A 16,864-nucleotide genomic window follows, 5' to 3' on the forward strand; every position below is an offset into this window, starting at 1 on the left:
CAATGACCATGTTTATGTGTCAAAAAACCTTTAGCACTCAGTGATGTCAACTGGGTTCATTACATCATACAGCCATCAGTAGTGCTTAAATACTCATGGGCAAGACTATTTTAAAATTATGCATTATGCAAAATAGTATATTTAGGAGCTTTTCTGCTGACTGATTCAAGCCTTCCTCTCTAGTCAAAATAAGAGACATATTGGAGTATGAATAGACTGAAATATCAAAACAATCCATAAGATGGTTAAGCCGTTGTGGGTATTTGAATATGTAATGACTCATCCTATTAGTTCCTTGGTACAGAAGTCTCCTTTTGTCTACATCCACTTACACTCACACACACTGCTGTTGCACACACAAACCCTTTCCAAAAAAAAAAGGCAAATACAGCAACAAACCCATCTGCCTTGTGAGCTCACCCTGCCGACATCTACGGTAGCATCTACGGCTACAATCTTCCCTGAACAGCTGTTGCAACATTTACTCATTCCATACATACCTATTCATGCATGACACTGCAAATTTGCATGATTCATGGTGGAACATGAAGGGTCCTCCGTAAGCCAGAGTTATTTCATGCCTGTGATGATGCGCTTTTCACGTGTCCACTGAGGGGCTCGGGTCTGTCGAGAGGATTGGGCGCTCACCCCGTGCTCACGTGCAGCTCTTGTCCTCACAAAGGCTTGGAAATGATATGCAGGAAATGTAATTGGAGCTCTAATTTGCATGAGAGGCATGAATATTTATAAGATTCATCGACTGGATTAGCATGAAGTGCTCATCACACAGCTTTCTGGACAGGAAAGGAAAATGGTTCATTTTTTTAAATCTGAAGCCTCAAATCTGAGATGGATACAGCCGTTTTTTTTTTAGACCATTTTTACATAGATATAACCCACAGCACTTATGTCCTACACTGGAATCTGTTATTTATTTATTTATTTATTTTGAACTATTTATTTTTAAATTAAAATTACCTCTAAGATGCACACAAACACACACATTTGTCATTACCGTTGATCTGATTATGAGGAATGAAACTCCTGAAACAGCCTGCAGATTTACCTGTTTTCATTTCTCTTCATAATGTCACTGCTACCAATGTGAGGATCCCAGAGGAGAAACAACCTTTAAAGGCAACATTATTCTGTTCTTAAAGGCTTTTGATCTGATCCAATCCAATCTGATCTGTGCTAGGCTCAGGAATCCATGCTTTCATCCAAACCCAGGGAGAGGAATAAACATCCACACAGAAGAAAAAGACGTCTTCTGGCCTTCTCTGCAATATTTCTGGTGTCATTCAGAACCCTGCCATAGAGGTTTTGTAAAGATCCATAAAGAATGGGTTCTACTTGGTAGGAAAGAGTTCTCTAAATACTAAACCAAAAGTGTCATGACATCTTTTCATCACCAAGCTTTACACTGCGATATGAATGGGTACCCACAATGTGTATGGGTTCTGACTCCAACTCCAAACCCAAACCCATTAAGAAAGCACCAACTCTGATGTCTAACAGTCAGTTCTTCTTGTTCAAGGCATAGATCAGTGGCTAAACATTCAGTATCATGACTAGTATGAACCGCATTACACCACTGTAAATGCTTATGCATCTGAACACACAGTGCTCTGATCTGCACATCACTAGCAGTTCCACACCCTCTTTGTTTCCATGTAACTGGCTTTTCCATCCAAAGACACAAAACCAGTCTGTTTTTAGGTTCCAGCTCAGATACACCCTTTGACCTGACTCAGGTATACCAAGAGCTTGAATAGATCAAAGAACGTGAAGTGGCTGAGGTCGTTGAGGAAAGAACTAGTGAACAACTGATTAATCGTTCAGCCGATTAAATTACATTTTGAGATAATCTACGTTACTCGTTTTTTTCCAGCACTGGCTCAATTTATTTATTTATTTATACAAATTTTAGTTTTTTGATTACATCTGGACATTTAGTTTAGTTTTTTTTTAATTTAAAATACGTCCACTGCAGAGTACAGGTCTATTTAAGCAAACAGACAATGCAGACAATAATAGTCTTAAATACTCATGTACGTTAAACAATTTTGTGTCTCATTTGTTATTATTATTATTATTATTATTATTATTATGTTACAAGATGCAAGAAACAAACAACAACATATCTGCCATCAGCATTGGCCATTGAAAAACCCATATTGGTTGACTAGAACGAAAAAACCCCGAGCCAGCAGCCACAGCAGCTGCTCACTTTCACAGTGAACGTGACTTTTTTGGGGAAGCAGAACCAGAGTGTGTTTGCGGGTTGAGGCTGGCTGAAGGTTGACACTGAAAGGCTGCCCTTGTGGAATAGCAGCAGGCCTGTTAGCCAGGCTTGAGAAGTCAGCCCAAGGCCTCAAATTTGCCTGTAATCATCACTGGCTCTGTGACACCCAATGATAGGGGGAGGTGCGCTTAGCACCTATTGCACGGTCGCGCCAACCTTGAGGCTGTCCACTGATCTGCGAGCTGAATCAGTAATACTTGGATGAGGTAAACAAGCCGCAAAGTAGGCTAGGACATACATGGTATAGTTCACCTTAAACGATTGCAGACTCCAGATAGACAAAGCTGCTGGGGCAGGATCAGAACCCCACAATCAACACAAATTAATAGAGAAATGGTAGAACTGACCTCAGATCAGGGCAGTTTTCAGCCCAGTTGATATGGAGAGTACCAGTGAACACAACACTGTATACTGGAGAACTAAAAGATTTCACCTCCATCTTAAGTGATTCATGAGTCAGTCTATCTGATTCATTAGTTAATCTGCCATTCACTGATTCACAAGACCATAAACACAGAGTGTAAGGAGATAGCTCATTTTGGCACCCTTTCATAGCAGGGCAGTAAAGAACCATAGAAAGTCGTTCTAACTGCCAGCAAAGAGGCTGAGGCAAAGCAGGCAGTTACCATCTAGTTAAGCATGCCCGTCCTGTCAAAGAAAAACAGCTTGGCGGTAAACAGATTAAGAAGTAAGTAAATAAAAATCTATATTTATTTAAATTTTCTTAGGCATGTTAGCATAATGGTTGAATTATTTCTTTAGTGATGTCTCATTTCCAATAAGATTCTATGATTGCAATATGTCCTAGTACAAAATATTTGGTATGTCAAAGCAGTTTAACAATATGTAGATCTATAAGATACAGTAACAAAGTCTGTCTGAAATATTCAAGGGGGTAAATATAAATAATAAATCAACTGGACAAGTGATTGGACAAACCAATTACTCTTTCTTGGCATTGTCACAAAAAGCTCATTGTATTCTGACGAAGTGTCACCATATTAACTCAGTAAAAAAAAGCTCAGACCACCACATAAAATCAAGAAAATACGTAATCACAACAAATAACAAATACAACAAATATCCTTAGAACTCTACAAAAAAAACAAAAACAAAAAAAACACTGCTACTTTATGCAGGCATTTATCAATATTTCATAGCACACATCTATATATAGTCTTCACCTTACAAATGGATATAGTTTACTATGCAGCGTGCTCTGTCTTTTCTAAACCATTTCTGCCTGAGTGATGCAGATAAAACAGTCTGTCTGTCTGTCTCTCTCTCTCTCTCTCTCTCTCTCTCTCTCTCTCTCGTCCGACTTGCCTCAACCGCTTCACCTCACCTTGCCTTGTGCATTCCTCTGCCTGGCTGCCACGATGGATGAGGTAACTCATATATCAGCTTGCTGCTGGAAGAGGCAGCAGCTGTGGGAGAGAGGGACCCTGCTCAGATTGAAAGGCTATTAAAGAGTTTCGTTCTGTCACCCAGCGAAAACGTAAGACGGCTAAGCCCTGCCAAGCGCACTCCGGCTGAAGAGGAGAGAGGGAGTGCACTGAGGGATACTCACTCGCCCGTCGCCGCACACAGCCCGCATGCTAGAACTTCGCCAATTTCTCATGCTATCCTGTAAACCTTCGCTTACAGAGGTAGAAGAATATAAAATTTTGCATTGGACGGGCCACCGAGCCACCAAATGTCTTGCGACCAAATGTAAGAAAGTGTGGACAGAATTGTAGATATATGTTTATTTACAGTTTAAAAACATGCTTCTGTACCAAGAACGGTCAAGTTGCTTTGAAAAGGGAAACAATTATTTGAAAACCTCACATTAATAAGAACACTGGCAGTGTAAAACTAGCCAAGCTATTAAGGTGCGACCTATTTTTTTACTGGGAACGGTGAAGACTGGAGCGCTAACAGCTGAACGGTTTTTAAATACTGTGGTTGTCTGTTGTGGAAACTGACGGCATGATCGACAGAACATCCTCCAGTTACACAAATTCTTTCTTCCACTCAACCCAGAAACGTTTTTTGTTTGTTGGTTGGTTGTTTTTTTTGTAGTCATCGTCATAAACGGGCTATTGATCTTGCGCGGCAGCATAAACTATTCTTTCATTATGAATTGTGTGTATATAAGATTATTAACGGTGTATATGATTTGGTGATTTGTTAAAACTGAAGAAAGAAAAATCAAAATTACGTGACCACGGGCACCGTGTAATAGGAAATGTCGACCCTTAACTACTTATACGTTCCAATAAGGTAAAAATATATAGTTTTTCTGAGGAACTCGAAACGATTCTTTTTACAGCGCTATGTAGCTTTTTATTGCCCTATAAAGCGACTGTGAGGAGATAATAAAGAAAACTCAACTAATACTTAAAGCAGTATTTATTACGACGTTACTACAAAGTATAACACATCTAAATAAATTGGCGTGACGTGGATCGAGGATTTTCAGTATAATACCAAGAGCTTCCACTGGCACACAGGCAGCATCCAAACACAGGCACAGGCCAACAATTACCCCAAACTGTAATGATATCCCATATGAAAGTGCACATGGAAGCGCTTTTGAGTGAATTAGCAAGTCCACCTTTAAAAGCCTCACAGAGGCAGGTTAGCAGGAGCAGCCAAGACACGCTCATTATCTATATTTCAGAATGACACATCAAATAATAGGATCATCAATATGACATGGCCACCACATGAGGCCTGATTTGCATCAGTGCAGCCTCACTCTGCCAGGTAACCCACTCTGCTGTGTAGCATGGGCTAGCCTGCATGAAGGGATGTTCCCAGAACACTAGCATCACTAATAATAAATGGAATTTAGCATTCCTTTAGCTGGTAGCACAGACACTGATACTTGTGCAAGTTATTCATAAGTATGCAAGATTTATGGTAGTTGCTCTGGATAAGAGCATCTACAAAATGTTGAAAACGTAAATGGTATAAAGTCTGAATCAGCATGATGTAAACAAGATCATGCTAACGGAGCAAGTGTACAAGTCATTCACCATTATTTGTGTTAGACTATATGGGTGACGAATTCCTTTTCATTGTGGTGTGATCTGAGACCAGCTGCTTCTGATCATTCCCCAATATAAGAAAAGCAACACTAGGTCTGAAATAAGGAACCTAACTAAACTTCCAGCACACTGCACTTCCAAACTAGTAGGGATAAATGAGTCTAAGCCAAAATCTGTGACTTAAGAGAATTTAAAGCAGCAACATAGAAATATGCCAATATGGTTGTACAAATGGATACAGAGGATTATCCATCTGAAAGAGAGCCAAAACATGAGAACAGCCATTCTACGGAGAGCAGACACAGCATGCTCTGCTAACGGCCACAGCTGCCACTGTCTTGCCCTTCGGCACCTCTGAATTCAATCAGAGACAGTGGCAACAACCAAGCAAGAACCAATTTACTATTGCTCACACACCTAGTGTAACATAATGATTCCCAAAATGCAAGTAGAAGAGAGGGAAGCAGAGCTGGAACCTAGGCTAGGCAGAGATTCAGAAAAAGACGAAGGGTCAAACCAACAACTCTGCTAGAGCCCTGGAGAAGTGTCCCCACCAGCCCAATTGGCCAAGGAAGGGGTTCCGTAGTGGTTGGGCTATCCCAGCTGCCTACTTGTAGCAAAACCTCAGACAAATGATGACTACTTGCCAAGGCAAAGGCAAGAGTGTAGGCAAGAGCTGTTCATTAAGCAAAATTGTAATGCTTTGAAAGAAAGTATGTTAGTGAAGACTGACTTTGTTCTGTAATGGTAGAAGTACATGTGCAAAATATGCATTTATAAGAAAGCAATCATCCACCATGCCAGATTCACAGCTTGAATGCTGACTGCAGGGAATGTGTAATCAAGGGTGTGCAATGTACAACCACACAGAGGCTTTGTTTAAGATTCAGAAGATAAGATTCACAGAACAATGCAGAGGAGCTCACAGATAGTTCTGTGTCTGAAAACCAAAAGCACTCTTGTCGCTTTTGTACAGTTCATAATCACTGAAATATGAGTTTACCTTGGTATATCTGGTCCAGCAATGAGCTGTGTAGCCTTCTAAAGACAAACATTTACCTTCTCATCTGAAAACACATAAACTACATGGTACCCTGACTAATTGTCTGAAAAAAGAAAACATCAAATCAATGTTCCACGGCACTGGCTGCTAAAGAAAGTTTCTGCTTTGTGTGGTTTGCCTCATTAGGAAGATGACCAGTTCAAACAAGTCCATAAACCCTCAAGGAATTCAAAGCCCACACAAATCCACTCCTGTCATTTGGGTTTATCTGCAGGTATAGATTCAGCCATATTTCCTCAACTCTCCTATTTTTGAGCTCTTACATCAGCTCCATTGTCCAGAACAGTCTAGTATGGCCACTGGTTCCAGATCAGCCCTAATGAGAGTGTCCGTGAAGAATTTACTGGGTGACATAAGTCCATTCGCAAACTGAAGGTGTATTTTAGGTGATCTGTACCGTGCCCAAGCAGTTCCAGTTCATTTAACTAGTGTGATCACTTCTTACTGTGCCTGGGCCTGCTTGAAGAATGGGCTCAGGCATGATTCAGTGGGACTCAGGCACTCGGGCATTGTAGTCACTAACAGTGTCTGAGTGCAGAACTTGAACATGATGTCAATTATATGACTGTCCCATTAAACCACCTTGGTGGCAAAGGGATCACTCTGGTTTAATACAAAAGTGCAGTGTTTGCTAGAAATTTGGACAGATGAGACTATACACGAACAACTGGATACAATACACAGGTATTCTGAAATATTTGGTAAAAATTGCAATGATCTTTATCCTCATGGATACCAGAGAACCAAAGAAACAATGTTGTGACAAGTTGAAAAAAACTATGGTTCAGTATTTGAAGGTATGGGATGCACTCCCTAAATCCAACACTCAAAATGACTCCAAATAAGTATGTACAATCATGAACTCCACTGAGCTATGCGAGAGCGCTTTTCTTCAAAACAGAAAGCTGCATTGTGATTACGTAAGCGTGGTCAGGCCCAGAATGTTAAGTATATTGTGAGTGCAGGCCAAAGGGTGGAAAGAAGAGGCAGGACAAGCATGCTCAGGCACTGTAAAAGGCAACCAGGCCTAGTGTGAATACACCCTAAAAGAGGAATTGATTCAGGAGCAGAAGATGGGGAACCTCTGTGTTGGAGCTTTTCATCATTTTACAGACTGTGTGTCTTCAGTTTGTTTGGAAGAGTGCTCAGGCTGTTTTGAAGCATCTGTTGAGGCTTACTGGAAGCTGCTACAGTCTATGTTGCTTCCCAGACATAGCTGAATGGAGGGTGAAATGTTTCATGTAAAGCCAAACACACAATTTATGCAAATACAGCAGGTACAAGTAGTCCAAAAATCTGGTTACAAAGAATTAACTTTTAAAAACAACCAGCCTGGATTCCAATAGTCATATTCGATTTACCTAATCAGTGAGGGGTTAAGCAAGCCATTGCAAATCTGAAGCATACAACATGCAGCATAAGCTTGCTTATTTTCATGCTGAGAAGACAGGTAGCCTTGTACTCACGTTCTGCGTCTGTGACTCAGGTGTTTCTCTTATGACGGACGCAGCTCTGCGTCTCCCCTGCCAGTCTGAGTGGCAGGGCCTACAAAGTAGCTGTAGTAATGCAAGTGTCCTTCAGCCAACAGACCTCACTGTACAACTCTGTACTCTACTCTCTACTACAGCAGGACCAGCCACTTATGACAGAGTGAGATGCCCCATCACTAGAGCATGGCTGGTACATACACTCCAAACACTCAGTTAATTTCACACAGCTGCTGGGGGTCAGACTAAATATATTTACAAAATATGTGTATTACTCTAATAAGGTAAGAATATAACGTCTTGGATAATTTATGTAATTTATGTAATTTCACTGCGTGTCCACCATTTCACTGCGTGTTGTACTGTGTATGACTATGTATGTGTCAAATAAACCAAACTTGACTTGATATTATTTATCCAAAATATTAGAATGAACAAAATATCAAAATGAACAAATACTATTAAATTAGTTTAAAAATGGATTTTAAAAAAAGATATAAATTGGAATAATTAACTAAAATAGATAGAAATTCTAAAAAAAATGTATTAATTGCAACTGGAATGAATATTTTATGTATGTAGTTTATTAATGAATGTAAATAATATATAGGATTTAAATCAGCTGTTAAAAATTCAGATTTTACTAATTGAAGTGCCAAAACGTAAAACATAAAACTTTAAAACTATTTCATTAAGTCTCTTAAATTCAATTAAAAATAAAATTTCAAAGAGGAAACGGGCAAATATGGACAAGAATTCAAGCTCTCAGTGTAAGATAAAAAAATTGGTGTATTTTAACTTCTAATCAAAGGTGTTCCAATCTATGTGACAGTACTAACTAAAACAACACAGTCTACATAATTAGAAATCATAACTCAGGTTACAATAGGCCAAGTACAGGACTGCTAATTATTCTAATGTAGCATTATTTCCATTATTTCCATTTTGGAACTTGCACCAGCAATGGCAGATCTAGGTCAGGTCTGAGAGAGGCGCAGTGCAAACTATGACAGCAAACTTGGCCCCCTCCCCACACCCAACAGCCTGCCTAAAAAAGGAGTGAGTCAACTCTGAATTATTCTGATGTATAGCCTGATAACCTTTGCCAACCTAGGGTAAGAAAGTGGCAAACCAAAATAAAAATACATTTTCTAGTCAGACTAATGCATTAAAAATCTAATTCAGATTTGTTTTGCCACCATGACACCTATTTGTTTGGACAGCAACCATGGCAATGACACTCTGATTTGTTATTGCCATGGTTACAATCTAAAGAAATGGGCATCATGGTGGCAGAACAACTCATGTTGCTCGTGGCAGAGCACAAAAGCTTATATGACAAGAAACAGAAAGACTACAAATAATGCAGAAATTAATGAAAGTTCATGGAGGACCATAGTAGAAAGCTACAGCAAGTAGAAAGACTTCAGTAGCAAGAACATGCCTAAAAGAACACTAACACTAACACAGTGCCAAAAACAGTGGTGGACAAAGTATAACTCAAAACCAAAAAATCTTCAAGGAAATCTTCACTTTAACTTTGGTTAAACTTAATGGATGTTACATTTGCTTAGCTGGCTAATTAGCCCTCAGTTCCAGTTCTTAAAAAGAAAGCCACGCCCATATGTCCCATCCCTTGCCTTGGGTAAATCCGTGCCACCATGTTGAAGTTTATTCCGATTCTCCAAAGGGGCAGGGCAAGGTGCTACAGACTGTCAGCCGGTCAAACCCTCAGTTTCACCTGAGGGAAGGAGCCTTAAGATAGTGTCAAATCCAGAATTGCATTTTGAAATTTTGTCATGGAGGTAAATAAATAAAAGAAATCAAAGTAATGTTATTAAGTCAAAAAGGTGAAAGGTGAAATAGCCATGTCTGATCATATCATTGTATATGGATTTCGTGGTTTAAATTAACTTCAATCTTTTAGAACGAACCTCTGACTAAGAAAATTACTTTGACCTGCTGAGGGCTTCAATTAATTACTTCTATAACTTAACCTCAATATTTTAAAGTTGTTTTCACTGCTAGCTCAGTAGATAGCAGGAAAGTATGCTAGTTAGCTAACATTTGATTAAGTTATACCAGAGCCGGTTTATGAGGAGCCTGTTCACTTCCTATCCCTCTCCCATTATATCAGAAAATAACTGCACAACAATAGAAGGCGCCCACAACAACAGAGCCCTCAGTGAATGGGGTAAATGGAGCTAAATGACTAAAAATGAAAAATTGGTTTCTCCCCACTTGACCCTGATCTTCCTTTTAATTTTGGAAAGTATAAGTATGTATTACAGTAAAAATAGCTTAGAAGACTAACCCGTGTGTGCATATATATATATATATATATATATATATATATATATAATTATTAATTTATTTATTTTTTTTTTTTTATTTTTTTTTTTTTTTTTCCTACAGCAAAGAGAGGGGTCAGCAAACAGGTTTTGGGCAGAAGGATACTACTCCAGTGTCAGCTCAGCAACCAGCACTGAGTAGCAGAAATGCTAGTGTCCTTTGTTATTTTTACTGTAATACACACTTGTACTTTTCAAATTAAAGGATGATCCTAGCTAAGTGGTGAGAAACTATTTAAAGTTTTCATTTTTAGCTGTTTAGCTCCATTAACCTATTCTCTCGCGGGCAACTCTAGTGTCTCACAAACATGTAAGACATTACAGAGTGGCAATCTTCCTCTCTAGTATGTTAAAAACGTTGAAACCTTTGTCAGACATGAAAAAAATATTAAATGATATACAACACTGACTTAAAGCTATCAAGGCATTCATTAAATTGGCTTAACTGGGGAACAATAAGGTAGAAAGGTATAAATAGGCCCTTCTACGGAGCCCCAGTCTGCCTGGGTCCTGCCTGCATGCCACCCCCCACAACAACAACTGGGAACTAGTTCCGTGTTGGTTTCTGAAGCATCTGGAGCAGGATCTGCACAGGAGCAGAGTGTTGTGTTGTACCCGCTCCACACGGCTCAAGCAGCAAGAGGAAGGCTGAGAGCACCAGCGTCTGTTGACTCTGAGTCATGCCAGTGCAGTTATGGCATTCAGAACCAATGTATGATGGGCATGTACTGAAACATTCATTCTTCTCCTCCAGAAGGGGGATAGGGGAATGTGAGGGCGAGGGGGGGCTTATGCCAGTTGAGTGGTGCTGCGAGTGTAGGCAACGCAGACACCTGGAAATCAAGGCTACACTCAGCTGAAGTACACAACATTGCACTGCCAGGCAAAGGAAAACTTTCAAAACAGCCTGAAACACAATGTCAGAATATACTAGAAACCTTGCCTGCATCGCATCGGCCCCAAACCTATCTTCCCTTTTGTCTTCATCTTGCCCCGTTTTCCAGAATCCAGCAGGCCGAGATGTCTCAGTAGTAATATATCACTGTGCCACTGTCGATGGATGATTATTGGGCTAAGTGGTGGGTAATGCGATGTCTTTGTCCTCGGATCAGCTAGGGCACATGGGCGGAGACGAGAATATACATGCAGGTGTAAATGAACTGCTACAGGTGAATCATAGCTACTGCTTACTTGTTGAAGGACAGGCCCTTGATGATGCACCCTGATGTCTGCTCATCAAAGTTACTGATAGAAGGAGACAGCTCTACAGAGTGTGTGTGTGTGTGGGGGGGGGGGGGGTGTCACCATTTGGGCAATGCAGTCTGTGCCAGCCTTTGTGATCATTTCTATGTACAAGATACCCAAGGGGCAACATATAGTATGTTTTGGCTCAGTACAATAATGGCCGCTCTATAGAAAAGGATATTTAAATAAATAGATGTCAAAAGATGTACAGGAAAGAGGAACAAACAAGAAACGGGAAGGCAGGGGGTCTTCCGTGAACTGCAGCTGTGTGTCTGGCTGTCTATGCATGTGTGTGTGTGTGCACACGTGTGTATGTATGTATGTGAACGAGGTTGTCTAAAAGTACTTAAGCATAATCAATAGCTTCTTTATTACTCATTTAGTACACTTTCAGTAGGCTACCCTCAGAAATCGTAACATTCTAAATAGTGAGCAATGCTGAAAAAGATGGACTTTTTAAATGAAACAGGCCACCCCATGAGTTTTGACCCAGGAATGACATGACATGATGTAATTATGGCTTATGACCACAAGAGGTAAGACAGTGGCAGACCAAATACTGCTATAAAAACACAATGGAAAGAAATAAAAGGAAATCTCTGCCCGTTCCAATCCAGCAAACAGTTATGGGACCTGAAATATTGATACAAATCCACACAGACTTCACACTGCTTTAATTACTGGTGACACAGAAAATGAGTCAGTTCTTTGTCTTTTTTTCCTCTGGGATTGTGATATAGCACAATCAAACCTTAATCCAACATGGTTTTAATCACCCAGCAAGATCAGCCACCCAAGCCGCCTTCTTGTTCCTCTCCAAATATGCACAGCATGTATAAAGCACGGTTGTAGAATTACTAGGGCCTATCTCTTCCAATCTCTCCTTCTCTGCATTTTCTGGCCGGCTATTCAGTTACACTGATGATTATGTACCAGAGTAATACTTCCAGAACTGTACAGTCATGAGGACACAGCATGGACATAAATCAAAGGCATCATTTTAGCCAGCCGCTCGGTAATTGTGATGTGTTTTGTGCTGTGGAGGGGGGAGGGGAAACTGTCGGCAGGGCTGGAGAAGAGATGGTGGTTGCCATGGAAACCACAGGCTGAGACAGAGGGGGGGGGGGGGAGACTGAGGCAGTGGAGGAGAGGGGAGAGCAGAACAGAACAAGTGAACAAGTGAGGAAACTACAGCCAAGGAGTAGAAGACAACAGTGAGGAGCTTGGGTATACAGAGAAACAGCATGAAAGGAGAGACAGAGGGAATGGGAGAAGAGAAGAAACTACAGAAAAGGAGAGAAAAATGGAGGAACAAGCCCAAGAACAAGAGCAGGGAGTAGCATGATTAATTGGAGGGCCTCAGCTCAAATCCTCAGTAGCATAAAAAACACAGTCACTGCAATCAACATGTCTTACTCTGGTACAACAAAGTAGCAGCTAGCAAGTGATACCCCTTTTAAACGTTTCTGCATCCCCAGAGGGATCACTAGATTCTATCAGGGTCGTGGCACCAAATAAAAAAAATGTACAAGATTTGTTTTTCAACCCCCATGTCACCACTTCAGTGTCACTTGCATCCAAAATGAGCAGGACCAAAGCACCATTCACCCTTAGCATTGTGGCTAAAAACTGGAAATGAGTTTGAATGACACACCAGTCCAGTCTTATTTGAGGTCAGGCAGAGGATAAAATAAGACACAACGTGACGCAATAAAATAAATAGTAGGTACAGATAAGCAGATTAAAGGGCTTTAATGTCACCACTGAAAAATATACTTACCCAAAGAAAATAGGTAAGGCACAAGGCCATTGTTCTCCTAATTAATTACCATGTAATGGGAGCAGCTGCTGCAAATTAATTTGATCCACCTGCAGGTATAAGTTCAAGATCAAACATCCTAAACCCTTTACAAAAGGTTCTTGTTTATCTATGCAAAATACATGACTCACTCAGCTCACACCACACTGAGGCAAAACCCAAACATTCATTCTTTTCTTCCATCTGAAGCATTACACTAATACAATAACGTCAATGACATCATCACCATCACTGGCACTGGTACAGTTATACTGAAACCAAAACATAGTTTAAATCAGAAAACTAATGGTGCTGTTCCTTGCTTGGCTTTAGATTTTTTTTTAAGAGCCTCCAGACTAATCATGAAATGCTAAAAAAGACGCAAAATCAGTTGGCCAAATTTATCTCCATTTCACATCCCAGACTATTTCAATCAAATTTAAAAATGCATAAAATGTCACTTATTCTATTGACTGAAAGCAGACAGGGGTTAAGTACAATAGACCAGGGTTACTCACAGGGCACGGTACGGAGGTAGAGATTATCCCTTATGATCTGCTGGAGCTCGTGGTCCACTGATCCCTTCTGAAATCGTAGGTTAAGGTAATGGCGAAGATCCTTATCCACAACACCTCCTGCAAAAAGAACATATGAAATGCTCAGATGGCTGAATGAGACCAAAGTCCCCTTAGACAAAGTATTCAAAGTATTTCTGTCTGTTTTCAAGTGATCACGAATGAAAGTGACCCGGTCAGTGGGTTTTATGGCTATAGAGCTCTTTATCCAAACCTTCAGACACCAAATAAAGTTCATACACTCCCAAAGTGTATGAATCTCAAGGAGGTTCTTTAGTAATAGTGATAAAGAGATTAACTGACTTAGGTGAGTTTTAGAGAGCTTAATGTAGTCAGTGTTAATACCATAACTGAACAGTGGGTAAGGAGCAGAGTAATATCCCTGCTGCAAAATATCTTAAAAAGGGTCATTACTGCATTAAATGGTTTACATTGTGCAACTACCAAAGAGTTCCTAATAATGTCTTCGTCTAATAACTACTTGTCACATCTCTTATATTTTCAGCAAAAGGCAGACAGAGCAAGACAGAGAAAGAGATATTATACCACCTGCAGTTTTTAATATATTAGATGGGGAACTAAGGTCATTCTTGCTCATGTCTAGCACCACATCTGATGGGACTGTTTGCTCCTGCCTCCCTCTCCCGGTCATAACCTTGACCGTTCACCACTCACTGAACATGACCCGCCATAAAGTGACAGACAGCACAGCTAATCTCCCACCAGCACTCAGCGTGGAAGTGTCTGCTGCTAACCAGAACATAATCACGCAGATGTAACCACGCACTCACGCAAGCACGCAGGTGAACAAAAGCTAAAGCCGGCATTCCTGAAATCTCCAGCAGACCGAGCCTCAGCCGATGTGCTTTGTTCCCAAAGTACTGCAGCGATGTCATTGTAGCCCCACAATGAGCAAATCTGTGATATATCAGAGATCTTACTTGGTCAAGCCATTCTGCACTGCTTTGACATTGTGAATGTAACACAGTATTGGGGGTGGGGGCAGCCAGAACGATGAAGCTTGCACAGCTCTTGCAGTGGAAAAGCCACTCAACATGCCTTCACACGAAGCCAACACAATGAGAAAGACAATGAAGCATGGAGAATCACCTAGAGCAGATTTTCTTGAATGGAAATTACACATCTATCCTCCACTGATCCTTATCCATAATTAGAATCTCCCCCATTCCCCATCACCCCCGGCCTCAACCAAGAAACTGTTGTAGCTCACTGTAAATCCAGCAGTTGGTTTGCTGTGTTACTGTAGATAAATGTTCCACTCACCGTTCCCCTTGGCTGAAATCCTTTCTCTCCTTTTCCCTGGAAGACTTCCTCTCTGATTTAGAAAGATCTAATCCTGCTTGTATCAATGGAAGCAGCCGCGGTGGCGTTCCCCCCCTGTGCGTTTAATTTAACCAGAGGGGGAGAGAGAGCATGAGGAAGAGAGAGAAAACAAGAGGGAGAGAGTGTGTGAGCGAGAGAGACAGACAGAGAAGGAGAAAGAGGGAGAGGGAGATGGAGAATCGTCGACAGTCAGGAGACAATAGTGTTGAGAAAGCTCTGCCAGTACGGACCCTATCACAATAATGCCTGTATTCTGATTGGCCTAAGAGATAGCAAGGTCCTATAGCTCCACCTGTCTGCTGGTTAAGAAACTGCTGTGTGTGTGTGTATGTGTGTGTGTGTGTGTGTGTGTGTGATACAGATGTTTTCAGACACACCACCAAAAAAGGCCATCTTGTTCAGGATGATGTCTGTTAGAGGGTACCGATTGAACCTATTGACCTTGTGAAGATATCAGTGAAAACAGAAAAGAGCAGTGATCTTTGTGAAGTGCACTGAGGAGCTGTCACTTGGAAAAATTGCACACTGCACAAGCAGATTAACTGTGTTTTAAGGAGTCAACTGGACTTGTTGGCACTGCTGTCTCTTCATTTCGTGAAGAAACTTTGAGCTTGTAAGTACAAAATAAATAAAAGAGTACAGGCAGTCGGTTTCCATACAATACCAAAACAGAAAACTCAACAAAGCGTATATTAAAGGGATTTTACAGGAAGTTGAACACTTTTGTCAAACACATAAATACTTGCTACATCATTCATTATGTTGTGTTACATTAACCTTGTTATTTTACTAAGGAAATTGTTAAAAACTGATTGTAACAGAATGAAGAGAATTAATAAATATGCAGTGAGTGGCAACATTGCACAAAGGAGATCTGTGTATACTGTTAAAAAGCTTAATGGCATTAGATCATAACATGAAGCAACCTCACACTTGCATACACTTTAATATAGTAATAAGTACAAAAAAGTATAATTATACTGCAATTACATACACAATTACAACATGAAACAGTACAATATGTCTAAAAACATAAGAAATATATCAAATATTATGCATGCATTTTAAAGGCCCTATATTATATTTGTAGTAAGTCCGTGTTGTCATAAGCTCTGCAGTGACGTCTCACTTTGGCCCAATTTCTCTGTGGAATTGGGGACAGCTGATCTTGTTAGCTGCACACTTCACACAATGGGAAGAAGGCAAACAATTCTAGCTCATCGTGTCTCTGTGGTTACTTGACTCACAGAGGAAGTGAAACCTGTCATATTTAACAAACAATCCACAGCATTTTGATGTACCTTATATTTACTGAAAAAAATAGTTTGAACAGTCAAGGTCCTTGTTTTAAAAAGACACCAGCACTGTGCATTCTTTTACAAGTGTACAGTAAGATATCTGAAACACTTTGAAATCTCCAAAGGAAACAGAATTTAAACAGAATATTACTGCTGAAAACACTGCCTCAGGTCCTTCAGGCCTGCTATCTTTCAAGCTAATTTGCTGCAAACAGTGATAAAATATTACTCCATTTTGTACTTTGAAATTGTTAGTTATAACCAAGATTAGCAATAAATGTTAAACTTGAAGTCCCTTGGATATCTTCTTTGTGTGCATACCTCACCACTGCTGAAATTCACTTATATAAAAAGCTCCTACGT

The 16,864-nt window shown here is 40.3% G+C and overlaps 1 protein-coding gene across 1 annotated transcript in view; it reads right to left on the minus strand.

Moving 5' to 3' along the window:
* The window catches only part of magi2b (membrane associated guanylate kinase, WW and PDZ domain containing 2b), a 66,992-nt gene that overhangs the window by 38,046 nt on the left and 12,082 nt on the right, over positions 1–16,864 (minus strand). The window contains 1 exon segment of the mRNA XM_035532334.1: positions 13,803–13,919. Coding sequence (XP_035388227.1) covers positions 13,803–13,919 — 117 coding nt within the window.

The sequence above is a fragment of the Electrophorus electricus genome, chromosome 12 (assembly GCF_013358815.1).
Source record: "Electrophorus electricus isolate fEleEle1 chromosome 12, fEleEle1.pri, whole genome shotgun sequence".
In the NCBI taxonomy this organism is placed as follows: Eukaryota; Metazoa; Chordata; class Actinopteri; order Gymnotiformes; family Gymnotidae; genus Electrophorus; species Electrophorus electricus.